Source organism: Gambusia affinis, linkage group LG14 (assembly GCF_019740435.1).
Source record: "Gambusia affinis linkage group LG14, SWU_Gaff_1.0, whole genome shotgun sequence".
In the NCBI taxonomy this organism is placed as follows: Eukaryota; Metazoa; Chordata; class Actinopteri; order Cyprinodontiformes; family Poeciliidae; genus Gambusia; species Gambusia affinis.
Window position 1 is genome coordinate 1,439,545 of NC_057881.1, and position 27,924 is coordinate 1,467,468.

The following is a 27,924-nucleotide window of genomic DNA, read 5'->3' on the forward strand; positions in this document are numbered from 1 at the left end:
ACCCCACCCTGAAAACTAACCCCTCCCTGAAAACTAACCCCACCCTGAAAACTAACTCCACCCTGAAAACTAACCCCACCCTGAAAACTAACCCCTCCCTGAAAACTAACCCCACCCTGAAAACTAACCCCTCCCTCCTGCAGGTAGAAACGCTCTGACCTGTTAGCTGCAGTCATGCTACCACAGCAACTCCTCTACAAATGTTTGATAATTGCAGCAGCTGCAGTCAGAAGGAGCTGCAGTTGATTTTCATTTTCTTCCCCCACACACTCCTAGCCGCCTCGTTATTTCAGGTTTTAACTGGGAGCCCACGCGTCCCATAATCAGCGGCCTGCAGCTTCCTGCGGGGGCAGCAAACCTCTGCAGAGCAGCCACTACCAGATGCCTTCTTCTTCTGCTGCTGCCGATCGGGGCGCCGCCCGGACCCGGACCCGCCTCTCGCTCTCCTTATGCATTATTGAGAGCTGCAGATTTGGGCCGGCGCTCGGCATTCTGTTCACGTCCTCAAGACAGAGCAAGATGGGCTCAAACTCCAGAGCTCCACTTTTATTCTCGTTTTACATTTGTTCCCACCTGTCTGAATTATTTAACAAATCTCATCCTGCAGTCGTACCTGATGGGAAAAATTTAGTCCAAATAAACAAACATGAGGAGCTGCAGATAAATCCGATTAGCTTCCAGTTTTTAATCTGTTGGGATCTGCAGTTTGATCCGGTCCACCAGGAATCCGTTCTTCAGCTTCTTTCTAACAGCTTCAGCTTGGCTCTTTTTTTTTTCCCCACCAGGGGGTCTTTTGTGGCTCTAGTGTCCCTTATACCACAGCAGGCTGACAGGAAGTGGGGAGGAGAGGGGAAGACATGCGGCAAACGTCGGCCGGGTCCGGGAATCGAACCTGCGACGGCCGCGTCGAGGACTGAAGGCCTCCAAACGTGGGTCACGCTAACCTCTACGCCACCACAGCACGCCCCAGCTTGGCTCTGTGAACGTCTGAACTTTGACTAGGCCACCTGCTTGCATTTTTAATGGCAGCTTCAGAGTCATGATTCTGCTTTAACAACATGCTGCTGTTTGGGTTCCTGGTTCTGCTGGCGACCCGGTTTGGTCTGAGCTGGAACCCTTTGGACAGCAGAGGAATCAAACAGTGCAGGCGCCGAGGCTGCAGGACAATCAATCAATCAATCAATCAATCAATCAATCAATCAATCAATCAAATTTTATTAGTATAGCAGGTTTCAGCATCAAGGCATTTCAAAGAGTTTTACATCAAATCAAACACAGAAACACAAAGCAACACACATCTCACATTAAATCAAGTTCAATAAATTAATAATTGATTACATTTCAAATACAATCCTGAACAGGTTGGTTTGTGGAGTTTTACCTGTTTCACTCCTGCTGTGTTTTATGGAACAAAATACCTGCTGCTGTTTTTATTCACTCCCTTTAAAACCATGTAAACGGCTTTTCAAAGGGCCTCTTCACCAGCCTCTGTACTCCTCTTTCACAGAGTTTCATTCTGGGACTCAGCCGTCCCTCACAGATTTTTGTGCAATTCTATGGTTCCTGTTAGTGTCAAGAATTTACAGCGTTTACAAGCCCACACCATCATCCCTCCACCACCGTGCATAAAGCTGGTTCTGCCCGTCCTGGTCCATCGTCTCCTCTCTGGTCTCGTCTGTCCAGATGACGTTGTCCATCAGGTTCAGCTCTGCTAGCCTCGGGCCGGCGGCCATCTTGTTTCTAGAGAGAAGAGGCTTTCTGCTTTAACCCTTCCAAGCAGCAATGCAGATTTAGGGGTCGTGACCTTTGACCTCTAGCCTGCTAAGTGAGACCTGTAGAGTCTGATTTGGAGCTGTGTGGTTTCAGGTCATTTCTCTGACCTTCACGCTCTGACGTTGGGCTGAATCTTCTGGGAAGGTTTAGATGTTTCCAGAAGTCCTTCCAGCCCGGCGTTGTGTTTCCAGCTGCAGCTGCTGGTAGAGAAATGATCCCAGATGATTCTGATGTGCAGAACCAGCCCGGTTCTTATTCCGGGTCCGACTTGGAGCCAACAGAGGCTCCATGCAGACGGGGAAATGTGCCTGAATCAGTGGGTTTGAATTTTAAACTCATTTTGTCTCAGCAGCTTTCTCACATTTTGATTATTTTCTTGTAGAGGATCTTTGGTTAAAAGAGCAGATCCACTGTGTGTTTTAGGGATCCACTGTGTGTTTTAGGGATCCACTGTGTGTTTTAGGGATCCACTGTGTGTTTTAGGGATCCACTGTGTGTTTTAGGGATCCACTGTGTGTTTTAGGGATCTGTTGTGTATCAGATCTCTGCAGCAGCAGCTTCCCGTTGTCTCTGCGTTTGTAAACAAAATGCTGGTTGCTGGTTTTCTGCTGGCAGGAAGCCTTTGTTTTGCAGCGCAGGGTGGGGCCGGCGTTATGTAATCGCTGGAGAGAGATGGAGGAGGGTGTGCCTGTAGTGACACACACACACACACACACACCCATGCAGGATGACATAATCCACTGACCTCCTCCACTCCAGAGTTTCCTGGCGTGGATCTGGGAACATCCTGCGTTCTTCCCTCCTGTTGGTGTTTGTGTGTGAAGGAGCGTTTTTGTTCCAGGATGTTTTCAGAGTTTCCTGGTTGGAGGAGAAAATTTTTCTCTTTTCTGAAAAATGTTCAGATTTAAATGAAAAGGGAACAAATTGTTTCTGGTTTCTCCTGCAGAACTGATTCAGTTCTGAACCCAAACCGACCAGCTTAGGTTCCTACAACCTCTATTGGGTTTGTTGGTACTTCCTGAGTCGGGTTGTCAGAACCGGTCCAGTTGAACAACATTCATCCCTTTAATGAGATCAAACATCAAACACTCCTCCAGAAAATATCCAGGTTCAGATTTCATGTTTTACAGAAACAATTAAGTTCAGACGGTTCTGGTTCTACAGAATCTACAGATAGAACCCGAGAACAGAGGAAGAACAGATGGAGGATAAACGAGTGTAAGATGAAAAGATCTCAACATGGATGGAGCGATGGTTTAGATTCTTGCCGTAACAGGTCGCACTTCCTGTTGGAATGGTTGAACTTCCTGTTGGAATGGTTGAACTTCCTGTTGGAATGGTTGAACTTCCTGTCGGAATGGTTGAACTTCCTGTCGGAATGGTTGAACTTCCTGTCGGAGCGTGTTGAACTTCCTGTCGGAGCATGTTGAACTTCCTGTCGGAATGGTTGAACTTCCTGTCGGAGTGTGTTGAACTTCCTGTTGGAATGGTTGAACTTCCTGTCGGAGCATGTTGAACTTCCTGTCGGAGCGTGTTGAACTTCCTGTCGGAGCATGTTGAACTTCCTGTCGGAATGGTTGAACTTCCTGTCGGAGCGTGTTGAACTTCCTGTTGGAATGGTTGAACTTCCTATCGGAATGGTTGAACTTCCTGTCGGAGCGTGTTGAACTTCCTGTTGGAATGGTTGAACTTCCTGTCGGAATGGTTGAACTTCCTGTCGGAATGGTTGAACTTCCTGTCGGAATGGTTGAACTTCCTGTCGGAGCGTGTTGAACTTCCTGTCAGAATGGTTGAACTTCCTGTTGGAATGGTTGAACTTCCTATCGGAATGGTTGAACTTCCTATCGGAATGGTTGAACTTCCTGTCGGAGCGTGTTGAACTTCCTGTTGGAATGGTTGAACTTCCTGTCGGAATGGTTGAACTTCCTGTCGGAATGGTTGAACTTCCTGTCGGAATGGTTGAACTTCCTGTCGGAGCGTGTTGAACTTCCTGTCAGAATGGTTGAACTTCCTGTCGGAGCGTGTTGAACTTCCTGTTGGAATGGTTGAACTTCCTGTCGGAATGGTTGAACTTCCTGTTGGAATGGAGCTGCTGGTTCTGGTTCTGCTACCTGATCTGCATCTGGACCACCTGAGAGTTTGAGCTTTATGGTACCAGTGCTGGTTAGTATCACTAGAACCAGAACCAGTTCAGAACCATAGATTACAGCAATGGAAGACCTGGAGCAGAACTTCTGAACCGGGCTGGTTCATCCGTGTCCGGTTGGATCAGAACCGCTTAGTGAACATTAAAGTTTTCAGCCCCTGGTTCCTCTTTACGCCTCACATCAATAATTCCAGCAGCGGTCAATGTATCGGTCTGTTTGGGTCAGACAGAACCAGGCTGCTGACCTGCTGCATGCTGGGACCAGGCAGAACCAGAACCAGAGCTGGGTGTTTTCCAGCAGCAGCAACACTGAAAACATGTCTCTGCTTCTCTGTTGCAGATAAAATCGAAGAGGCGCAGAAGGAGCTGAAGGATCCCAAAGGTTCACAGGAAGGTAAGAACCAACTGTACCGGTTCTGTCCGGGCGGACTGGAGAGTTTCCACACCCAGCAGGAGGAATCCGAGGAGCTAAACACGTTTCTGCAGCAGCGACTGGCCCCAGTTTGTTTACCTGTACGCCCACTGATCTGCAGCTGAGTGGACTCCAGTGCTCCCAGTTTGATTTCCTGTTGGGCTGTGAGGGCAGCCTGAGGGATTAACTGGTTTCCAGTTTTAGCCTTTCATATTCTGGAGGGTAGTGAACCTAACGCAGCGCAGCTCCTGTCCTACTTATTCAATAAATTAGCAGCAAAAACAAGTTTTGAATTGATGTCGTTTACTAGAATCCCTCCAGCAGTTTTCTTTTCTTTAACATCCTGAAGAGACGGACAGGAAACGACTTTTCACACTAAAACTTACTTGGACCAGAGAAATCTTGAAATGTTTTGGGGAAAGGTTTTGTTGATGAAAACATTTTATAGACCAAAATAAATGAATAAAAAGAACATTTTGACCCAGATCAGGAACCTGCATATTCATTATTGTTCCAGTGAGGCCAAAGTTTGTAGAAACAGTTGATGGCAGCTGCGGCTGCAGAGGAACAAACAACCAGTTCTCAGGTTTAGGGAGTGAATACTTTTCCACACAAGGTCAGGTTGGTTAGGACAGATTTATTCCTCTTTTGAAAACTGCTTTTTCAATTTCTACAGTAAATGTTTGAGTTTGAAAAAGCTTTTTATTTGATCATCTGATTTATTATTTCCTCACTTCCTGAACAAACTGTTTTCCTTCATGTTTAGATTTGGTTTGTGAAAGAAAGCAGCTACACGGCTGTTATACTGAAGGCTGCAGTAAAACACTGACAGACACTTTCTCTATGATTGGTGGTAAAACCATTAAAACCAGTCCTATTGGTCGACGCAGGCAGACGAAGACCAGGAGATGTTTGCAGACATCCAGTTTCCTGCCTGATGCTCCTGTTTTGTGTCTGAAGCCGTTTCAGAGACGTGTTTATCTGTTGCTGAGGGTTCCTGCACAACTTGCCTGAAGAACAGATTAAGTTAGGGAAGATCAGGCACTCCTTAATCTAATTATGTCTACAGAACTTAAAGGCCCCCTGAGCTCATCCTGGGAAACTCCATCACAGGCCAGGAAACTGTGACGCAGCACAGCGAGCGTTACGTAACCGTGTCCTGAAAAACCCCGGCCTGGTCCGGCGCTGAGGCTGCAGGGTTCTGATCAGCTGCTTCACAGAACCAGAACGAGTGTTAGACACGACAGAAACTTTATAAATCTTTAAAGAGTCTTAGAAAAATCTCTTTTTCAGATTTTGTAACACATTAGTCGAGTCAAAGGAAAGAACATCGGTTATAATGCACATCGGGAAGTGACTCAGATTTTCAGCTGACGAAGCATATTTTTGTTTTCTGGTCAGGACTATAGAGCACTGAATGATAGTTGACCTACTGAACCAACGATGTTTGTTTCTGTCTCCACAGGCGTGTCTGAGAGCAGTCAGAGGGCTGCAGACAGCATAAAAGGCCTGAAGAGGAAGAAAGTTGTTGGAGAAAATCAGCTGAAGAAAAATCCCAAATCTCCTGTGAAGAAGCCCCTGACGTCAAAATCATGTGAAGCTGCAGCCCACGACTCGTCACCTAAAGACACGACACCTTCCTCCTTCCCCACCCGCCCCTCTAGCAATCCACCAGCATCTCCAAACAGAAAGGAAGACCCAGAAAATGTTGTACGAACTGCAGCATCCCTCGAGGAGGGGTCCTATTTTTCTGATGCTGAGAAGGTGAAGCAAGAGGGGACGTCTTCTAGGCCTCCGTCACGTGAGCCCTCGGACAGCAAGGAGAGCCCGCAGGTTACTGCCGAAGAGCCTCTTGCCAAAGACAGCAAGAGCCCAGAGCACGGCTTCGTGGAAGAGTCGTACCGCAGCAGCGACCCTCTGGACGTCCTGCTGAAGGCGATGGAGCCTGACTTCAGCACGCTGACTGAGAGGAAAAGCCCCTCGCAGGCCATGGCCATCAATAAACCCCCTGCTGCTCTCTATCCTCAGCTCAGAGGGGGAGTAAGTCCTCTTCCTGCAGTCAACATAGGTCTCCAGACGCAGCCGCCCCACATGCAGACCTATTACATTGACAAACAGGGGAACGTCATTGGCATTGCAGCAGCTCTGCAGGGAAATCTGCAGACATCTCAGCAGGGAGCACCACAGTTTATGCCAGTTGCTTCAAATTCAGAAAAACCCAGTTTGCACATGAACTTTAGCACCGGACCACCAGCTCCAATGGGCACCAATGCTTTGTCCCAAAGCCAACCCCCAGTAGCACAAACATGCCAGTCTAATCCTGCCAGTGTTCCCAGCACCATTCAGGTTCCAGTAATGCCGAGCAGCAACCAGATGCAAATGACCACTGTCATGAACTTCGGTGCTGAGCAGGTCGCCAAGGACCAAAAACTTAAAAAGCCCGGAAAGTATGTATGTGAATACTGCAGCCGGGCGTGTGCAAAACCTAGCGTGCTGCTCAAACACATCAGGTCTCACACAGGAGAGCGCCCATATCCTTGCGTCACTTGCGGCTTTTCCTTCAAAACTAAGAGCAACTTATACAAGCACAAGAAATCCCACGCTCACGCTATAAAGCTAGGGCTCATGGCACGCTCTGAATCCGGAGGTGGATCGTTGTCTCAAGAATCGGACAAAGCTGCTGGTACACACTCAGAGGCAGAGGAGAGTGCTGACAGTGATGAAGAAGGTAGCACCGCCGACCTGGATCCAGATTCTACGCAGAGCTGCACAGCGGCTTCCTCTGAAAACAGTTTGCAAGGTGCAGGCATTACACCCGTAGAGCTGAACTCACCAGTAAGATCCTCCCCAAGTCGGAGGGCCCACGAACCCAAAGTGACGGCAGCTCTTCCAAAAGTTGTTGTGTATCCGGTTAACGCGTCTCCTCTGAGGGCAGATAGTCCAAGAGTTACAGGTGCTGCACCTGAGCAAGCTGCTGCTCAAAGGCAAAGAGACTTTCAGGCTACAAATCTGAGATCAGGCATTCTGTCCTCCCTGAAGGAGGTGGAAGGTACAAATCCCTCACTGGACACTGTAAGTGAGGATGAAGACCAGCAGTGCAAGTCTCCCCTGTTGGGCGGGCATGCTCAACTTCAACGGCAGCAAGCTACAGACTTCTCTCAGCAGCAGCAGCCCAAGTGTTTGCTCAGTCCCCGCAGTTTAGGAAGCACAGATTCTGGTTACTTCTCTCGCTCTGAAAGCGCCGACCAGGCCATGAGCCCCACAAGTCCTTTTGTGAAGATAATCCCCCCAGTAGACCTTGACATTTCCAAGAATACACTTCCCAGCATCCCTGCCTTGGCTGCAACTGTAATGCATGTTGCAGCTGAGCAAAAAACACGACCCCCAGAAAGACAAATGCGGCCACCACTGGAAGCCAGTGCCCGCTCCCTGGAAGAGCGTATTTCAAAGCTGATATCCGACAATGAAGCAGTGGTGGATAACAAACAATTGGATAGCGTTAAGCCACGGAGGACCTCTCTGTCCAGAAGAGGCAGCATTGACTCCCCCAAATCATACATCTTCAAAGACTCATTTCAGTTTGATTTAAAACCAATGGCAAGGCGGTCGAGTTCCAGCTCAGACATTCCTAAATCCCCATTCACCCCCACAGACAAGTCAAAGCCAGTGTTTCTGCTCTCCGTTCCTTCCCCCTACCCTCCAATGGACTGTCTGCCAATAACACGAAGTAACTCCATGCCCACCACACCTGGACATTCAGCCCTACCTGTCAATGTTGCTCCCATCCCCCACCCTCTGAGGGTCTGTCAATCATTTGATGATAAAATTGGTTCCCTAAATGATGAGGTATTCTCATCAGCACCACCAACTCCAAACCCTGCCATGCATTCTCGCACTTTGGTCAGACAGGTAGCAGTGGAAGATTTTTCCACAAGTGAGGGTCATGGCCTCCCTTCTGTTCGCTCCATGGATGAGGGCCATCATGGCCCAAGCATCTCCGCAGACTTAATGCAGAGGAGCAAGTCATTTGAACACGGTCAGGACAGAAACAAGAAGCCACAACAAAACAAAGGCACGATGTATGAATGTGAAACCTGTCGGAATCGGTACAGAAAGTTGGAGAACTTTGAAACTCATAAGAAATTCTACTGCTCAGAGCTTCGTGCCCCAAAGAACAAGCCAGTGGTTGTTAAAGAAAGTGATCAAGATGTTTTTCATGTCGGCGCACAACACCCAATTATCCCGAGGTCAACAATTGGCTCAGGGATACTAGATCAACAGACATCAATCAGGAAGAGGCGGAAAATGAAAAGTGTTGGTGATGAGGATGATCAATCTCCAACTGACACCATCCCACCATGCTCAGTTAGTTTTGAGTCTCCAATAGATCCTACCAACAGGACGTTCTCTCGACATGCTCTAATAGTGGAGGTCCAGCCCAAAAACAACCAGCCAAAGTTACCTCAGATCCAACTTGTAGCACGAGGGATGAATACAGATTCCAGACTGTCGCCCATTAGAGAAACCCAGAACAGCAGCTCAGTGAAGGGAGAGCTACCTAGGCAGGGCAGTGGGACGTCAGTGATTAAACACACCAACTCTCTGACCAGCCATAGCTCATTTGAGACAGACTCTGTGGAGAGGGTCTCTCCAGTTATAACCATGGAGAAGGACTCCCTGAGTGAAGCCAACATAGATGGAACAGCAGCTGGCTCCACCGAGACCTACCACGAAAAAATGACCAAATCCTCCAGTACTGATTATGGAAACCAAAAAAACGAGCAAAGTAATGATGGCAGGCTTAGTGCTAACTCCACGCCTGTCCAGTCTCGTCTTGTTCGCCAAAGCAACATCCAGGTCCCTGAGATTTTAGTCACAGAGGATTCAGACAGGGAGCATGAGACCCAGACTGCCGAACCAGCAGACAAGCCTCCAGATCAGTTCAACTGGCCTCAGAGAAGTGAGAGCTTATCAAAGTTACCGGCAGAGAAACTTCCTCCAAAAAAGAAAAGGATTCGGTTGGCTCAGATGGATCACTCCTCAGGGGAGTCCAGCTTTGAGTCTACTCTCTCACGCAGCCTCAGCAGGGATAGCAGTCTCTCTCGTTGTTCCAGCATCTCTGCCTCTTTCGACAGAGATGAGCTCTCTCGATCTGAAAGTCCATCCAGAACCGAGAGTTCTGGCAAAGTCCCAGATACCCAAAGTCTGTCGGCAGCTTTCAACACCCTTGGTGTGCCTGGAATCATGAGGCGTGCCGCATCTGAGCAAATCACGTGTACACATCCCTCTGTGGAGATTTCAAGTGATTATCGTAGCAAGTCCTTTGATTGTGGAAATGTGTCTCCCAGCAGGTCTCTGTCACCTGTTGCTCAACCAAAGACTGGACAAGTCTCCCAGGTACCGCTTATCGAAAGGAGGCGTGGGCCACTGGTTCGACAGATGTCTTTAAAGATTGGCCCAGAAAGCCAGCAGCCTGTGCGGAAAACCGTCATCCCTGCCGACAAAGCTCCCATCACAAACGTCAGTTCTTTTCCACAGAACAGATCCCAGCAGATTCACATATCCAGTAGACGCCCCGCAGCTCAGCCATTCATACTTCATCCTACAGAGGCACCCCTGCAAAAGAATGAGCAAATGGTGCAAAGTATTAATCTAGGAAGTCCGACTCAGCTGCCACAGGTCCATGGTCTTCCACACCCTTGGCATCAAACGTCAAGGGTTAAAATTACCCAGAAGGTCCAGCAGCCGCTCAGCCAGATCACAGTGGGTCGGGAAAGTGTCCAAAACAAGACTTCTGTCTTTGAAGAGAAGAAATGTTTCGTTCCCAAATACCAACTCCAGTGCCCTCAGAGATCAAGCCAAACATTCTCCTTCTCTTGTGCGCAGGGGACTCAGATCGCATTGCCAATTTTAACTATTCCAATTGCCAAACCCATGCTGGGCATTCCCAAATCATCAGATGTAATACAGAATGTTTTTGTTGCCAGCCAGCAAGCCTCTGAGATCAAGACCCAAACAGTTGTCCTGGCAGCCGAGCAGCAGAAGAATCAACCAGGATCTGTTCCACTGCCACAGATCCTAATCACTCATGAGCAGATGCACCCTTCTTCCTCCCTGTCCAATAAAAGCAGTCCATCATCATCTCACAGCATTGTTGAGACCACCCCCCAGGTTGTGTTGACAGCAAAGAAAGACGTTCCTCCAAATCATCCAGACCAGGTTCCTTCTTTCTGCACTCAGAAACTGGCTTCAGTAACACTTTGTCCCCAGCAGGAACCCACTGCTTCTAGTAAGCGCATGCTTTCCCCTGCCAACAGTCTGGACATTTACATGGAGAAGCACCAGAAACGGGCCAAGGATGAGCATGGGGTGGCTTGTCTGACAGATGGAAGATCACTTAGTTACCTCAATTCAAAGATGTCTGAGGTGACACGACAGAGGAAACTGATGCTCGTTCGTCAGGTTTGCACAACAGAACCAGCGGACAGCCCCATTGAGACCGAAGCGCCTCCTCTGCCTGACGTTAAGACAGCTTCTGAGAAGGACTCAGAGGCCACAGATGATGTGAAACCCATGTCACCCGATGGTTCTGGACTGGAAAAAGACAAGGGAAGTGTGATTCCGGAAAAGTCTGTTCTCACTATTACGACAGGGAGTCAGGACACCTCCGCCCCCAGCACCTCCCTAAAGCCCCACGAGAAAACTGAGGAGCAGAGATGGTCCCCGGCTAAATCCCTGATCCGACCTGCTAGTTTCCATTCCGGACAAGGGAAACTGACCACATCGGTATCAATGGTGAACACCAAGGACACCCACCGCCTGTCTTTTCCCAGCTTAAAGACCACTACTACCTTCACATGGTGTTTTCTGATGAAGAGAAAATCTCTGCATGTGCAGCAGACTGGCCTGAAGACATCAGCTTATGCTTCCTGGACTGTAAACCCCAACAATCCCAACCCCCTGGGGCTACCCACCAAGATGGTGATGTCTCTTTTTGACTCCAAGCAGAGCTCCAAGAAAATCCACTACACCTCTGCTATAAAGACGAGCGGGAAGTCGGACATCCTGTCATACTCGGGCAAACTGAAGGACATCATGCCCCGGGTGAGTCCCTTTTTAAAATATCGCCACTAATAGCGTAGCTAAGCTTTTGTTTAGTGCTTTTGGTAACTTTGAAAATGTTTATCCAAATGAAAGTTAACAAAACAGCAAAGTAAATTATTTTAAAATTCAACACGTATGCTATTTATCAACTGTTATTTCTTATAGTAATACATTTATATTCATGTTCTTAATTTGTTTACGCAGGAGTTCCATTTCTTTTTTTGTAAAGAAAGAAACAAATTAATGTAAAAATTAACACACATGAACTGCTTTGAGAGCGTTTCAGTTCATATTCCTCGTTCTCCAATGATGATGCGGTTAAAAAAAAGTTTGTTCTTTACCCAGCATGCACCAGTAAACACATTAAAATCTACTGATGTCCTGCATGATTTCTGACCGTGCCATTAGGCAAAATCAGCAACGGAGTTAGCAATACTAAACAACTATAAAACTCAAATTATGAGTGAAAGGTCTGTTCCAAAGAATCACTTCCTGAAGCGCCAACTAAACAGGTCAATGAAACACGGTTGGTTGAAATTAGCGCTTTATCCATTAGCTTCCTATAAAAACTGTGTTGGTGTAACTTTTTGGTGTTAGCGATGCTAACGTCTACGATTAGTACTTCAGGGTTAGCATAGCAAACTTTGTAGCTTGTGGTACCCACCATTAATTTTATTCAATTGAATTTTGAAAATTCTGACTTTACTTTCTCCTTTAGGTTCTGGCTGCCCAGAAGTCTGTGTCAACAGAACCGAGAGGTAAACTACAACCAGAACCTCAAACCAGTAATGATTCAGACAAGGAAGCGACCCCATCAGCAGAACCACGACGCGTCAAAATTTTCGACGGCGGGTAAGACTTGCTCTGTGATTATCTTCGTAGAGGTTTTCTTGTCGCCTCATGGATTTCATAGTGACCCTGCAAACCCACAGATACAAATCTAACGAGGAGTATGTGTATGTGCGCGGCCGTGGACGAGGAAAATACATCTGCGAGGAGTGCGGCATTCGCTGCAAGAAGCCCAGCATGCTGCGCAAACACATCCGCACCCACTCGGACGTGCGGCCGTACCACTGTGTCCACTGCAACTTCTCCTTTAAGACGAAAGGTAAGAGTCCTCGGGCTGAACAGATGATAAATGTTTGTCTGGGTTTCACCTTTTTCTACTTGTTAGCAAAGCAGATTCTCAGAAAACAGGTTTACACGTCAGACCAATAAAACAATTTTTTAGATATGTATTTTTTAAAGTTTTATTGTCTCTATTTCATTTGAGAGTGGTCAGACAGAAAAGTGGATAATAAGAGAGGGGGAAGACATGCGGGTCATCAGTTTCAGGACTTGAACCTGTGACAGCCGCGTCGAGGACTGGGCTGGCCTTTTACCACTGCAGCACCCCACAGAACACATTTTTATTTCAGAAATGTTCTGAGAGTCAGTTACAGCTTCTACCAGGAGGATTAGCTACAAAAGGCCATTGTTAAAAACGCTTGTTGTTCAGAGTTCTGTATTCAAGCAAGGTAATAAGTTGAGTTGCAGTGTTTGCAAAAGTACATCCATACTACAGACATAAATCAATTTTGTTTGAAAAAACTTAAAATTATCTGGCATGTTGACTGATGTGTTTCTAGTTTAACTTTGCAAATATATTATGTCACATATAATATGTATTATAAATCTTTTGCCTTTAAAAAAGTCCTGAAAACTTCAGCGCTCTCCCTGTAACAAATCTGCTGCATTTGAGATTAAAAAAGCTGAAGAATTATTTTGTCCGACAACATGGTGACCAAAGTCTCCGGTAGTTGTGTTGGTCTTGGAGCAGAGACTCCAGGTGACAGATGGGAGCTGAATCATTTAAGATTTAAAACTGTTTCCATGGTAACAACTTTCCCCGGCAGGTCTGTGTATGACTTCACATCACCTTACGGTTTGTGGCACAGAGGTAGAAGCGAAGCAGAGCAAACAAGAGTTTGAATTAATAACGTTATTTATTAGTGCTCATCAGACAGTTGAGTGAGTTTTAATTTAATGTGTCACATTTAAAATATGTGAAGATGCTAATGCCTGAATATTGTTTATATTAAATGCAAACTCCAGACTCCTTGGCAGGGGCGTATTCAGGAAGTTTTTAAAGGGGGCTAAGTGATGACCTTTGGGTGTTACCAAAATAAAATCCAGACAAGAAGCAGAGCTGGAATAAACTTTATGAAATTGAGTGACTCAAAATATGAAGGTAATAAATGTAAATAATTCTGACTAATTTGAGCTTTTTATTGTCTTAAAGGGGATGTATTTATTGAACTTTACATCATGTTATAATTTTATTTCCTGTTGCCTCCATTATTTAATGCTTGTTTGAGAAATCCTTTAATCTCCATTCAGCTGCAAAACGTCTGGGTGGACCTGGCCCCGCCTTCAAGGCGCAGCTCCTCCTCACAGAGGAGCCCCCCTGCAACTCAGCTCCTTCAGACTAGCCAGCAGCAATTAGCAAACACCTGGAGGAAGTATTGAGCTCGTTATAGGAACTGCTGCTCAGAGAAACGCTGATAAAAACGTTAAAGGGTTCAGTCAAATTTAGACCATAAATTAGCTTAAATTTATGTCCAATAGTTTTAGGTGTTCATAAAGCTGTCGAAAAGAAGCTTTTATGTTTGTTGTTTCTGCAAACTCCTCAGATCTGAATTAGATTGGATTCGATGAGCTGCAGGTTTCCTGCACTGAGCATGTGCAGCAGGAGCCTGGATGGCCGTCAGATTTTCTTTAACGGAGCGTCTCCAGCTCTTCTCAACTGTTCCAGGCTGTAAAAATGAAAGACGCGGTTCCACCGTCTCCAGCTATGATTCATCGGCCCTGATCAAACTTCCCACGCTGCGCTGCAGAACAGAACCCAGAGTCAGCAGCCCACGTTCCTTTAAAAATGTCCTCATCAGTTCCTCAGCTTTCCCAAACAGAGCGCCCCATTATGTAAGCTCCTTTCCAGCTCTTCCACCTGTAACCTCTCTGGCTCTGTCTACAGGGAACCTGACCAAGCACATGAAGTCCAAGGCCCACAGTAAGAAGTGCATGGAGATGGGGGTGCCGGCCGGAGCGGTGGAGGATCCTGACGCAGAGGACTCTGGTACGAAGCTCTGCTGGATGACTTTATGTTTAAACGCCATGTCTGGCTTCTCTAGCAGAACGCTCAGCAGGACTAAGAGGCGGCTGGTGTTGCTATGCGGATCAATAGTTTTGCCTCAGTCTAATTAGGAACTCTAAAAGCAGCTTCTTCCTCTGGTAACTCGGAGGCCATGTGGGCGGCAAGCACAGTGCTCAGAAAGAGGAAATTGCTGCATCTAAATTTAGAAAAGGAGAGCGAGCTGCCTGAGAGCGTTCTCTGGTCCGAGTTTGTTTTTCCTCTCCTGTCTGTAATGGAGCCGAGGGGCTTCCTCCTTCCAATCCTAACCCCAACCCTAAATCCTTCCTTACAGTTTATTTACGGTTTTATTTAGGCTGAGGTGGTGTTAAACCACAGGTGCAGCAGTCATGAAGCCAGATAAGATGCTGAGTCACTTGTTGCTATGGTTATCTTTCCAGGGGAAACTGGAGCCCCAACAGCATCGCTTGTGAAAAGTCTCAACCTTTTCTTCACTCAGATTTCAATAGATTATGAAGTTTTCCCGCCTGATAGTCCGATAGACTCAGTTCGATTGGAACCAAAATTGCAACATTTGTTACATTTTGTGCTAAATGATCCAAAGCCTTTGAACGTCCTGTTCCCCTCCTGGCCTGTGGGGGCGCTGCACCAACAACCACTGAAGGAAACCACACAAAAACCTCTGAAGACACTGAGAGCAACTTCCTTCTTCACCAGATGGAAACAAGATGGAGGCGTCAGATTTTAGTGTTGGAGGATTTCTCTTTAGTCTTTGGCTGAAGACCAGGAGACATTTCTGCTGCTAGTGCTAGGCTAGCATGTTAGCTTTGGTTGGATTTACCCAGAATGCCCTGCGCTGTAGTCCACTTCCTGCTTTTGGAGCGGTCTCTGGTCCGCTTGGCGTTCATGTTCAAACCGAACCAAAGTTCACTTCAACTGAACCCAGACCGAGGTTTGGAAGACCAGAGGTCAGAGGTCGGTTAGCATTCACACCTCACAAACTGAACCGGCTTTCCAAACCAGAAAGTCGTTGGGTTGAAGTGGACTGAACAGGGCTGGTATGATGAAACCTTGAGGTGCTACGCTGCACCAGTGGCCCGGTCTGTTCCTCCGGTTCAGGACTGGAATATTGTGATTTCTACCATAAAATAATCAGACACTGTTTGCATCATTTGACAGGAATCATTCGGTGTTGACTCATGAGGTTTTTCTTCTTCAGGTGACCGAAGTCATTTGAGCAGCACTGACCGCCAGGACTCAGACGGCGATGACTCGGACGGGCCTGACGATGAGGACAATGATGATGAGGAAGAGGAGGACAGCCAGGCGGAGTCGGGCCTGTCCACCAACCCCTCGGTGTCCGCCAGCCCGCAGCATGCCTTCTCCAAGGAGGCCGACGTCCCGCCCAGCGCGCTGCTTGCCCAGATGTCCATCAGCGCCGTGTCTCTCCCCTCGAAGCCCCTCGAACCCTCAGACTGCGTCCCAGTGACTTGCCCCGGCCCCCTCATCCTCTCCCCGCCGCCCGTCACCGCCACCGCCACCGCCGACTGCTGCCCCTCCGACTCGGACTCGGTGCACATGATGAGCCCCGTGTCGCCCTGCAGGCAGATGTCCATCGACTACCCGGACTTTGACGGACCCGTTAGTCCACCGGCGCCGAGCCGCAGCTCCAGACCGATCCAGGTGAGACGCTCATGGTCCCTCCTTCCCTCTCCCCCTGTGACTCCTGTATGCAAGGCGCCGCACAGACCTGCACCAGGTATCAGACCCTCCACCTCAGAGCTCTGTATGGAGAAGCATTAGTGCCAAAAGTAAGACAACAGCAGCGGTGGCTACTTCCATCTAGCAAGAGGCTATATCTATGCTGATCTGATATCCTGGTATTGGTAGCCAGGATGTTTGCACATCTTTAAAAAGTCTTAAATTTATGTTAAAAAATAAGTTGGTGTCTAATTAATCACAGGTTTTAAAGTTTCTCTTTAATCTCATATATTTGACGTATTTTTCTCTTCTATCAGACATTCTCCATCAGCCAAATGTTTGAGTCGTACTCTTCAAATGTTCTGTGACCCAAGGTGCTTGAGGCTACTGCTAACTCACTGCTAACACACACTAGCTAGCTAGTTACTTTTATTTTGTCTATCATGAGAAAGTGAAAATTTATCACCAGATGGCTGGGTGAGGTTCGTACATTTCTATGGAGCTATACATCTTAAATTTTATTTTCCCTGGGTAACAAGTGCAGCCTCACTAGCGTTAGCCCTGGATAGGCTAACAACTAGCATGCCTATACTGGTCACTCACTGGTTTTCCTTCTTTCTCTGCTGTTCATTAGCACAAATATGTTAGCATTAGCCTTGTATAGGCTAATACATATATCTATGCTAGGAATGCTAGTTAGCCTACCCAAAGCTAATGCTGGTAAGTGTAGGGAATGCATGTAGCCTCCTGCTACAGGGAAGTAGCCGCCCCTGGGGGAGCATTAGTATTAATTTTGGCGTTTCATTGATCTGAATGAACCCTGACCCCAGAGCTGACCTTGGTTCTGATTCTCCACAGGATTCTGGACCGCCAGCGGTGAACAGTGAGTCCAGCACTCCGGTGGACCGCAGCACTCAGACGTCCTACACGCCTCAGCTGCAGCTCCCCCTGCAGGCGGCCGCAGAGACTCACCTGTTCAGCCACCTGCCGCTGCACTCGCAGCAGCCGACCCGGTCGCCCTACAGCATGGTGCCGGTCGGGGGGATCCAGCTGGTTCCGGCTGGTATGACTGCCTTTGTCCCGCTGCAGGCCGGGCCGGTCCAGCTGACCATCCCGGCGGTGGGGGTCATCCACCGGGCTGCCAGCCCGCTGCCGGCGCCGAGCTCTCCGGGCCAGGCGGAGGGCGGGCCGGCGGCGCTGGGCGGCGTGGTGCCGTGCTTCCCGTTGGGCCCGGTGACGGGCCTGGAGACGCTCAACCTGATGGGGCTGGCCAACGCGCCGGGCCTGACGCTCAACGCCGCTCTGGGCCTGCAGGTCCTGACGCCCGGCCCGGCTCCGCAAGGCGCCGGCCAGAACCCGGTGCCGGGCCTGCAGATCGTCAACATCGCGCTGCCGGCCATCATCCCGTCGCTGTCCGCCCTCAGCCCGCTGCCGCCCAGCGCCGACGCCCAGCCGCCAGCGACACCAGAACCGCCAGCGGAGAAAGAGGAGGGACGGATCCCCCGCCAGCAGAACCCAGCAGCCGGCGCCGACAGACCAGAACCGCCGGCCGGCCCAACCAAGCTGACTGACGAATACAACGAGGCGTCCAGCGACGACGAAGACCGACTCGTCATCGCCACCTGAGGCCGCCGCCTCTTCTTCTTCTCTTCTGTTTTTGTACTCGTCACTTTTAAGGACTGAAACACTCGAGCCGCGGCTCTCCTTCCAAAGCACAGATGCTGATGTTGTTACGTGCAATCATCGTCCGACGACCAACCGTTTGTTTTGTACATGCTGTAAAGACGATCGTGCCTTTTTGGAGTTTCATGTAAATAATCCGCTGGTTGTTTGTGTTTGTTTCAGATTTATTTTGGAAAATTTGACCAGTAAACGTCGACGCACTTCTTAATTTTTGAGTGAATCTCTATGGATTATGGGGCAAAATGTTTGTGTACAGATGTTGTGTTCAGCTATTTATTAAAAATCCATCTAGTGCACATTTTGATCCATAAGTCTATATAGGTATGTGCATTATGGTAGCTTTACATTGCTGTATGAATATTCTTAACTGTATCAGTAAATATTTGTTTATGAAGCTTTTTGACATCTTGCTGCATCTTTTAGAAGAAACTGAACAATCAATCATATTTAGTTTTATACCATTTAGCTAAAAATAATCCATACATTTAAATTTTATATACAAGTACATATACAGCTGTGAAAAGTATTTACACCCTTTATAAATGTGTTGAACCACATTTTTGGATTTAGTTTCATCAGCCACACAGAGGCCTGAGCTATGGAATGCCGTTTCATTCAAAATCCAATAAATATTCCTTAAAATAAAACATACTTAAAGAAATGATTACCTTATTTTTTAAATTATTAATTCCATAATGGTGTTTTTATTTTCTGACTTTTATCAAGTAGAGCAAAAGCGTTTCACTAAAGCTAATGCTTTACTGAAAATAATTATATTAATTACATAAAATCAGACAAAAGAAAAATATATTTCTTTCCATATAAAACTTATTGAACTTTCACACAATTTGGTGAATTTTTAGTAAAAAAGTTTGAAAACTACTCAACAAAATTAAAACACAATCGCAGTAAAAATACTCCTAGAGTAATTTCCTCAAAAAAGTGGGAATAAATAAATTGCAACACCAGCTTCTGTTTATGAGGTGGACGGTCAGGTAGGTACGGCAGGCCATGTTGTCATAAAATCACTTTCGTCTGACTTCCTGTTATGACATTGCAGACATCTAAAAATGAGTTTTGACCCGACAATCACATTCTGACTCTTCTGAACGGTAATTAAAGATATCATCAATCACATATTGATAAATAAAAATTCCTTTTAAGATGGCCTCACCTGATTCATTATGTGATGAATCACACATCCACAAAAACAATTCAAGTTAACTCAAACTTAACTATGACATTTTTTAGAAATCTGAATTTCTAAAAACTCTTAGCTAGCATTTCTAAAAATCTAAATATTTCATGAAAATCTGTGAAATTCTGATTTTCCTGATTTGTGTTGTTTAGTTTCTGCAGCTGACCTTTGACCTCTCTGCATCGCTTCAGGTAGAACAGCTCATAAGGTTGTTTACAGCTGATTGGCTCGTTCTATGGTGACTCATCCATCCACATCCAAACCCAACGCGTGTCACTGCAGGCGACAAAACAGCAGCAGAATCACAAATTAGCAACAATTTCTCACTTTAATCGCACATTAAAGGCTTCAGGACAGTTTAAAAGCTCAAAAATAACATTAAATAAAAGAAGTTTTCATGGCTGTGTTTGTCTTTAGTCATCGTTCTGTAAACATCATATTTTAACTGCTGATGCACCAAACAATCAGCCTCCAGCTGCTCTTTTATTTCTGCTCATTAGAAGCACAGAAACTGAAATTTCCTGCACACATCGGTCTGTAAACGCATCACTCGGCCCTATTTTAGAATTCCTGATCTTTAAATCCTTTAAATGCAAATATTCGTAATTTTTTGCTTAATCTTAACAAATTTGGTTAAATATATTTATGATTCACTTCTACATGTTTATGGTTAAAATTCATAGTATGTTATAATCTAATTGGGCCAATTTACGGTGGCCCTGAGGTGCAAACCACTTCAGCAAACTGAAAGCAAAATTACAAACTACAAAAACACAACATTAATGAAAACACAACAACATGAACTAAACGGAAAGGGTTTGTCCCAGTGGGAGACCTGAGAGATCGCTGATTGGACGAAAGTCCTGCTTACGTCACCACGAGCCTGAAAGTGGCAGTGGAGAAAACCTGCTGCGTGACGAGTTTCAACGGTTTTAATGTACAAAGTGGAGCCACTGCCTTTACGTTACGTTTTTTAATTCATATCTTGAAATAGCAAATGCACATTGAATTATGGAATTGTGTACATATGTTCATGAATACATCACTGTAAAGGTGTGTGTTCATCAATAAAAATGATTTATCAGAATCAGCTGTATCAAATGTAATTATTGTGCCCAAAAACAATGAAATGATCACATCAAAAAGTTTGAAACATCCTTTTTTTATTCCTATATAATAATGTGTGAGAGATTATGTCAGTGACATTCATTAACTTGAAATACTTTGCAGAACGGCACTTTACGAAGTTCGGTCCATTTACTTTTATCAGCTTGCTGGTAGATGAGCCACTTTCAATATGGCGGACACTATGACGTAACGCAACAACGGACCGACCCGCTCAGGCGATAACTTCCTGTTCAAAAGCACCGTCGTCCAATTAATGCTGTACTGCTTTTGTCATTTGTAATTGTGCTTTCAATTTGCTGAAGTGTTTTGCACCTCAGGGCCACCGTAATAATTAGTGTTTCCGCACACAGTGAGGATGAGGAGTTATTCTCTCAGATGAAGCTCGTTTGAGTGAGTTCCTCCCATCACAGGCAGGGGGCGCACTCCTTAAAAACACCTTCATACACAGAAACTGGCATCAAATCCAGCAGCAACTTCATCCATCAACCCACAGAGTCTCCTGTGACAAATTAAAACTTTCCCAAATCCAATTTAAAACATTTTAAATGGGTTTTTTTTCTAATTATTTTCTTAGTAAAATCTTTTTAAAATTTTAAAAAGTTAAATATTAAACTTCCAGGAAATAGAGAAACATTTCTGTCAGCCACAGTTGTTGCATTTCTTTCTAAGCCTTTTGAAGGTTGAGGAAGGACGGACTCTTTAGCTGAGAGCGCCCCCTGCAGGACATCCGGAATACAACTGACTCTTTAAAACAGACAGAAACCAGCTGGAAAAGTTGGAACTGTAAGGAGGATCCATGTCTGATGCTCTGCTGGTTTGTTCACAGAGTCGTTTCCTGCAGTGTGACGTTGAAGTTTAGATCAAACAATCACAGATAAAAGGATGAAACCAAACTGGTTCCAGTGGTTTTACCCCAGTAAGGATGAAACTGGTCAGCCTGCTGCTGTTTGTCCTGCAGTTTTCACATGAATCCAAACGAATGATCTGCAAAAACACAAAATATTATCAAATATTTTAGTCTAGTTTCAATCCAAATATCTTATTACATCTACAATAAGACAAAACTAATTTACAAGTAACGTTTCAGTAAGAAATAATATTAAATTGATGAAACGGTGGCGGCAGACTTTGTGTTTTTGCAGTTTGATCCAGATGGATGGAAAAACTCCAGAGGACAGAAACTCTGCATGTTTATACATATTTAATTTTTGGTATTCATTTTTACTTTTTGCACCAGAGGAGTGTTTTAGTCTGTGAACGTGTTACCTGGGAATGACAATAACATTGGCACTTATGGTTTACATAGTGAAGAACTGAGTCGTTTTTCTCTAGTTTTTACTTTTTTGTTCTCAAACAAAATGATGTTTGATAGTGAAATCAGTTTAGTTTTTCATTCCATCTGCTTAACATAAATCAACAGTTGTTTGGCTAAATGTCCCAGAATGAAGCCTGTAGGTTCATAAAGTCTCTGATTTTGGCCTCGTTTCTTGGGTCTGTGACAGTGCGCCGCCTGCTGAGTGGAAGCTGCAGCGCAGGAAAACCCCACAGGGACAAACAAACTTCAGAGGGAGGAGGAGGAAGAGGAGGCAGAGGAGGAAGAGGCTGCTTATAAAGCCGCAGCGCTGCACATGTGGAGCCACAGAAACAGGATTCATGCTCAGCTCAGGTTCCTCTGCGGATTATTCCTCATTTCACAAAAGATGGATTTTAAACTCTGGATCTCCGCGCTGTGCGTGACGTTCTGCGCAGGTAACTGGCTCCCACTGAGCATGCTCAGTAAACCGAGCGGGTCCGGACGGATGAAACGGTTCGGACACGCAGAAAGCAACTAAACAAAACCTCACGCCGTTTCTCTGCTTTCCTTCCAGCTCTGTGTGCGCCAGCCGCGGAGACGCGCTCCGCCGCACCTGCCAGCGCGCAGCGCCATGTGCGCAACAAGCGCTGCTCCTGCGCAACGTTCCTGGACAAGGAGTGCGTCTACTTCTGCCACCTGGACATCATCTGGGTCAACACACCTGAGTGAGTGCAGCTGGAGGTTCGGACCGGGTTTCATCCAAACCAACCTGACGCTGTTAGCGCAAAACTCTGCTGCGGCACTTTGAGCTGAAAGCTCCAGACTAAGTTTCTGTTTTTGAACCGAACTTCCATCGGAACAGCTCAGCTTCTCAGTTAAACAATAATAAACAAAGTAAAAAATTATTTTAATTTTCATTTTAGATGCTGAATTACTTACTTCATACTTAAAAAAAACAACGTAATTATCGTTATTTAATCGGACTCTTTATATGACCGCAGTACGGAAAGAAACTATTTCGCTGTAATTTTTCTCCTATTTCGTTTTTTTCCCATTTCATACCCGAAAAAAGCTTCGTGCTTTCATCTTATTTCCTTTATAATTGCGCTTTTCGAGAAATATGAAAATAACCATTAAATTATTTAAATCTGAAGTATTTTAACTGGATTTGAACTTATTACGATTTTATAATGTCCGTTATTTGGTTCTGATCCGGTAAATCTTGATAGATTTTTAGGCTGTGATTGAAAACAAAACAAAGAAATAGATGATTTTGGTAGAAAATTATTATTATTACCATTTTATTTTTTATATAAACGTGAACAGATGATATAAATTTACTTTAAATCCTGAGCTCTCAATGATGGCAGTAAAACGTCCAAAACTATAAAATAACCGACTTGTTTGGGGTATTACGCATGCGCAGGAATATTTATGGCGCATTAATAAGAAGCATTTTATTCCTTTGAGTTTGTTTATTTCATTTGTATTTTATTGTGTCTCATTTTAATCTGAAATCTTCTCTCCTTCCAGGCGCGTGGTCTCCTACGGACTCGGGAACGCGCCTCGGGCCAAGCGCGACCTGTCGGTCTCCATGGCAACCAGGCGCGCGCCCAGGTGTCGGTGTCTGCATGGAAATGACAGCAGCTGCGTGAACTTCTGCCTCAGGTGTGTAAAAAATTTAATTAAATTAAAAATCCCCACTCAGTTCCCAGTCACCGTGGGAACTGGTTTGTGCGCGTGACGCTCACTGTAATGTGATCTCGTGCAATGCAGGTCAGAAATGATGACGGGCGCGCGCATGCGTTCTCCAGGTCACGCGCGGACAGAAGACAAGGGCGAACCCAACAGGTGAGTCAAACAGAACACAGGTGGATCGGGAACATCCGGGAACAGCTGATGTTCCTGCAGAACTTCCGGGTTCTTCCCGGATGTTCCCTGCAGCTCATTCCTGGGGAACCTTCATGTTCCCAAGTACGCACATCATTTCCGGTTCGTTCAGGGAATCTGGATCCAACCAGAACTTTTCCCGCCTCCCTCATGTTTCCCGCCTTCTGGACCGGTTCTGGTCTCAAACATACCATTTTGTACCATAAATTATACATATTTTCTTGATCTTGTTGTTTTCCTTTTGTGATGGACATTTTTCAAAATGGCCGCCATGGTATTAATGGAGCATATATAGCTATTTGTCCTGAAAGCGGCAGTAGCTATTAGCTTTTGCTTCCTGTTTGGTTTTGAGGGCGGAGCTTAGACTTTGTGCGCTCTAAAGTTTCTGGTTTTGGTTTCTGATGACTGTTGTTCCTCTGCAGGCCTGAAGGCGTCAGCGCCGCCAGCCGGGTCCATCCCGCCGTGTTCGGAGCGGTCCGGCGGATCCGCCTGCTGCTGGACAAATGGCCGGCGCGGCGGCGTCACCGGGCCACAGCGTGGCAGGGCGAGAGCGCCGCATCCTAAACGGGACGCGTCTCTTCAGAGTTCAGACTGAAACACACGGCAGCAGGGCCGTAACCGGAGCTGAGCGCCGCCAGGGGCCCAGGCGGACACCTGGGCTGCAGCGCCCCCCGCAGGTGGAAAACACCTGGACCCGATTCCCACAGAGCAACAGAGACTCACCTTCAGGGACTCCAGCCGCAGTCTCACGGGAAACATGGAAGAGTCGCAAAACCTCAATACTTCCTGGTCAAAGACACAAATCATCAGTTTTTTTATGACTCAAGAGACAAAATAATAATAATATTTTGAATAATTTCATCAAATGTTTAAGAAAGTCAAGAAACGAGAGCTGCATCCCATGAAGGATGCAAAGAAATCGAGATTCAGAGAAGAAAATCTGATTTTCATCCTGAAAGCTTTTTTTCATCTACTTGTAATTTTTACAGCCTGTTGGAAGTTTAGATAGTTTGTATTTTTAAAACAAAAGCTGTTTATTTGGTCAGTAAGATTTTCATTTTGTCTGAAATGTATTTCAAGTCTAAAAAATGTAAAGTAACTAAAGTGTTTAAATCTAAAATATGCTGGAAACTGTTCCACATTTTCCCAATCCGCTCCATGTTTTTTCTGATCCACGCCACGTTTTCCGTTTTGAGGCCGTTTTAATCTGGAAAAACGACTCGGAGTCAAAGTGGGACTCTGAAAGAAACATTTCAAAAGAAACGTGAGGAAGAGGAGCTGAGGTGATGATGATGATGATGATGATGATGTCCGGTTTTCCTCGGACTCGACTGAAACCAGAACTGCTGGACTTTTTTCCTCTTCACTCCTGTAATTTATGTTTTCCTCTCTGATTTATTTATTAATTCCTGCGGAGGCCATATTGGTCCGTTTCATGTCTGTCGGGTTCATTTCTGTGAAATGGTGCCGAATTCTGGCCAATAAATTTATTTATCACTAACAGACCGTTTCCATGGTTACTGCCGCATGTCTTTCCATCTGGCTGTGGATCCAAACAGGGGAAATCTGAGCAGAACTTCACTAAATTATCATCAGAACCAAAAAAAGGAGTCAGAATTCCAGTTCTGAAAAGCTCAAAGTTTTCATGAAAACACGTCAGAAAATTCCTTCAATCACAAAACAATTTTTAAAAAATCCATAAATAAGACTTTAGATGATGAGAAATCAAGATGAGCATAAAATAAAAACAGCAGAAAATATAAACAGGATGCTGATGATGTTCCAGACAATCAGGAGGAACAGAAAACAGATTTTAACTGGGAGCCTATCAGGCTGAAAATCCAAAATAAAAGACAGAAAATACTGAGCAAACATCAGCACACGTCTTCACTGAGCCCAGTCTGGTGGAAACAAACGTTCCCCAACATATTTAAAGGTACAGAACTGGTTCTGTACCTCCGGTACCGTCCCAGAGTTACACCTGGAGCCGCACTAGAAACCTGAACGTTTCAGGAACAGAGACGGTTAGTTCTGGAAAAATAACAAAACCTTTTCTGGGTTTTCTTCATCAAAAGTCAGCAGAAAATTCTATGAGTGAAAAATGAACTTCATTGGTTTGTTTCCAAAAATGAACCTGAAGGTTTCAGGAAAGTTCATTTAAATAATAAACCTTTTAAGTCCCAAACAAGTAACAGGATATTCTGGAAAGTAGTTTGTAAATGAACAAAGTAACAGCATGTTATTTTATTCTCTTTAAGTTTGTAACCTGTATCTTTTTTATTTGCTTTTAATCTTTGTGATGGAAGAAGTTTGTTAATGTGTCAGTATATCGACGTCATCCTCAGATGAAAACTTTAACTCTGACATGTGATGTGATGCATTGGATCTTTGAAACAAACAACAACACATCGTTTCTCAAGAACAACCTGGAAGTTTCAGGAATGTTCTGTTCCAGAAACGCAACATAGAATTTCCAAAATTAACTAATTTAAGCAACATGTCAGTTTCAGAAATCCAACCTTAACATTAAAGTATGCGGTCAGGAAACGGGGAAAAGTAATTTGCAGTTTTAAAAAAGTAAACCGTAAATTACTGTAACGTAAGCTGTACAATCTGGGAATGAGTCCTGAATATTGTAAGAAGTCAGCCTGTAACTTTGAGGAATGTCAGCTGTAAAAAAAGAGGAATTGATTCTCGTTCAGTGCTGTTGATGACGCTTCTTGTTTAATTAATAATCTGTTAATGTTCATAATGCTGCCACTAACTCTGTGGTCACGACGAGTCCAGACGTGTTTATTTCTGTATTTATCATCAGAGATGAAGCAGCAAAACCAAAAGTGAGAGTTGAAGTTTGTGGAGAAGAAGAGCAGGATGCAGAGCGACGAGTCGCCGCCGCTCTGTAATCTCAGAACCAAATCGGAGTAAACAGATTGTCATGATCCCGGAGCGGATTCTGTCAGCAGGCCGGATTTAAACACACGTTTGTTTCCACCCTGTAATGATCCTCAGAAAGTCAGCAGTCATTTTCTCAGATCCAGGTCAGCAGCTGACTGCCTCATCGCTTCACCACAAACCGACTCGGCTTCAAATCAGAGCCAAGGTGTCGAATGATGCGGCTTCAGATCTCTGGCCTAAACAAAACATGCTCACTTCATTCTTAAAATCATTCTTAGATTCAGAATTCCCAGGACTAGAAGTCAGGATTCAGGAACAGAGCGTCTTCAGTCAGAGGCTTCTTCAAATTTGTTGCAACACAGGCTGCTACAGGAGAGCATCCCGTTAAGTAAATGAGCTACAACAATGTTTCGATGCTATAAAGTACTTTTGGACTTGGATACAACGGTAAAATCAGCTGACCAAACATGCTGGACCTCAGCTTGGGTTGCTAGGTGACGGCCTGGCCTTCGATGGGGTTGCTAGGAGACGAGCAGTGCCTGCTGATTTGTGACGTTACATCTGGAAGGATTTTGAAATGTTTTAACTTAGGAAATTAAAGTATGAACTTCTTTTTTAAACGCTTGGGTTGCTTTTAGAAGCAGATGAGACCCATATGGAAGTAAGAAAAGGTGCAAAATGTGATTTTCATCACAGGTCCCATTTTACGTCAGTCATTTTATCCGTCCTGCGGTGCAGCAGCTCCCTGACAAGTCCGGACGCGGTGCAGATTAACGCGTGCCGGGTCTCTTTGGCTCTGGGATGTGATGTTTTAAGGAGCAGCGAGAATCTGTCCCTCCCGGTTAATGACTGTCATACAAGCTGTTTTTGGGCTCGGTTCAAACGCCGACACGCCTGCGTCTTGCAGCCGTCACTCATCGGGGATCTGCTGCGACTGGCAGCGGAAAACTATCCACCGCTGAGAGCTTCTAATCTGTCCGGCCCATTTAGCAAACAAATCTGCGGAGGATTGTGCGCCGCAGGCGTTATCGTGACAAACGCTGCAGCCTGCAGAGCCTAAACATAATACTGAGGTCATGTTTCCCCGGCAGAGCCGCTGTTTGTTTGTGGAGCAGTTTGAAGACATGTCTGCCGCAGGAGACAATCAAGCTGCGAACGCTGCCTTCACAGGCAGAAATGTGGCGACGCATGCAGCAACACAACACAGCAAAGTTACTCAAACACTTCAATATTTACTTTCCACCACAGTTTAAGAGTTTGAGCTTCATTTGAAAGCAAATTAAAGTTTGCACTGCATGAGCTTTTGCAACGCTGAGGTTTTATCTGCATCATAACTGAGGCGTAAAACCCACCAACTCTACAGTTCGTTCAAAACCAAACCTCAGAAAACTGCAGCATCATCACCGATTCCTCAGAAACTACAAATAAAGAAACAGCCACTGCTGATCAAGGTCACTTTGATAAGAGCAGCCATCGTTTCAGCCAACAGCAAGGTGGAGAGACATTAACAATGATCCAGTTATGAAACACCAGCTATAAAGACATTTCTAAACAAGGTGCAACATTTAGT

General features: G+C 45.5%; 2 protein-coding genes across 4 annotated transcripts in view; both read left to right on the top strand.

The window, feature by feature from the left end:
• hivep1 (HIVEP zinc finger 1) overlaps nucleotides 1-18,343 on the top strand; it is a 38,447-nt gene extending 20,104 nt beyond the window's left edge. For all 3 annotated transcript variants that reach the window (XM_044138819.1, XM_044138818.1, XM_044138820.1), the window contains exons 3-9: nucleotides 4,260-4,313; nucleotides 5,797-11,435; nucleotides 12,154-12,287; nucleotides 12,368-12,543; nucleotides 14,449-14,550; nucleotides 15,785-16,248; nucleotides 17,125-18,343. In XM_044138819.1, coding sequence (XP_043994754.1) covers nucleotides 4,260-4,313; nucleotides 5,797-11,435; nucleotides 12,154-12,287; nucleotides 12,368-12,543; nucleotides 14,449-14,550; nucleotides 15,785-16,248; nucleotides 17,125-17,892 — 7,337 coding nt within the window. In that variant the 3' untranslated portion in view covers nucleotides 17,893-18,343. The remainder of the gene's footprint in view (nucleotides 1-4,259; nucleotides 4,314-5,796; nucleotides 11,436-12,153; nucleotides 12,288-12,367; nucleotides 12,544-14,448; nucleotides 14,551-15,784; nucleotides 16,249-17,124) is intronic.
• A 3,540-nt stretch (nucleotides 18,344-21,883) lies between these two features.
• edn1 (endothelin 1) lies at nucleotides 21,884-24,960 on the top strand. The gene is made up of 5 exons (XM_044138821.1): nucleotides 21,884-22,024; nucleotides 22,144-22,294; nucleotides 23,103-23,237; nucleotides 23,346-23,420; nucleotides 23,882-24,960. The coding sequence occupies exons 1-5, from the start codon at nucleotides 21,904-21,906 to the stop codon at nucleotides 24,021-24,023; spliced, it is 624 nt and encodes a 207-aa protein (XP_043994756.1). The 5' UTR covers nucleotides 21,884-21,903; the 3' UTR covers nucleotides 24,024-24,960.
• The last annotated feature ends 2,964 nt before the right edge of the window (nucleotides 24,961-27,924 follow it).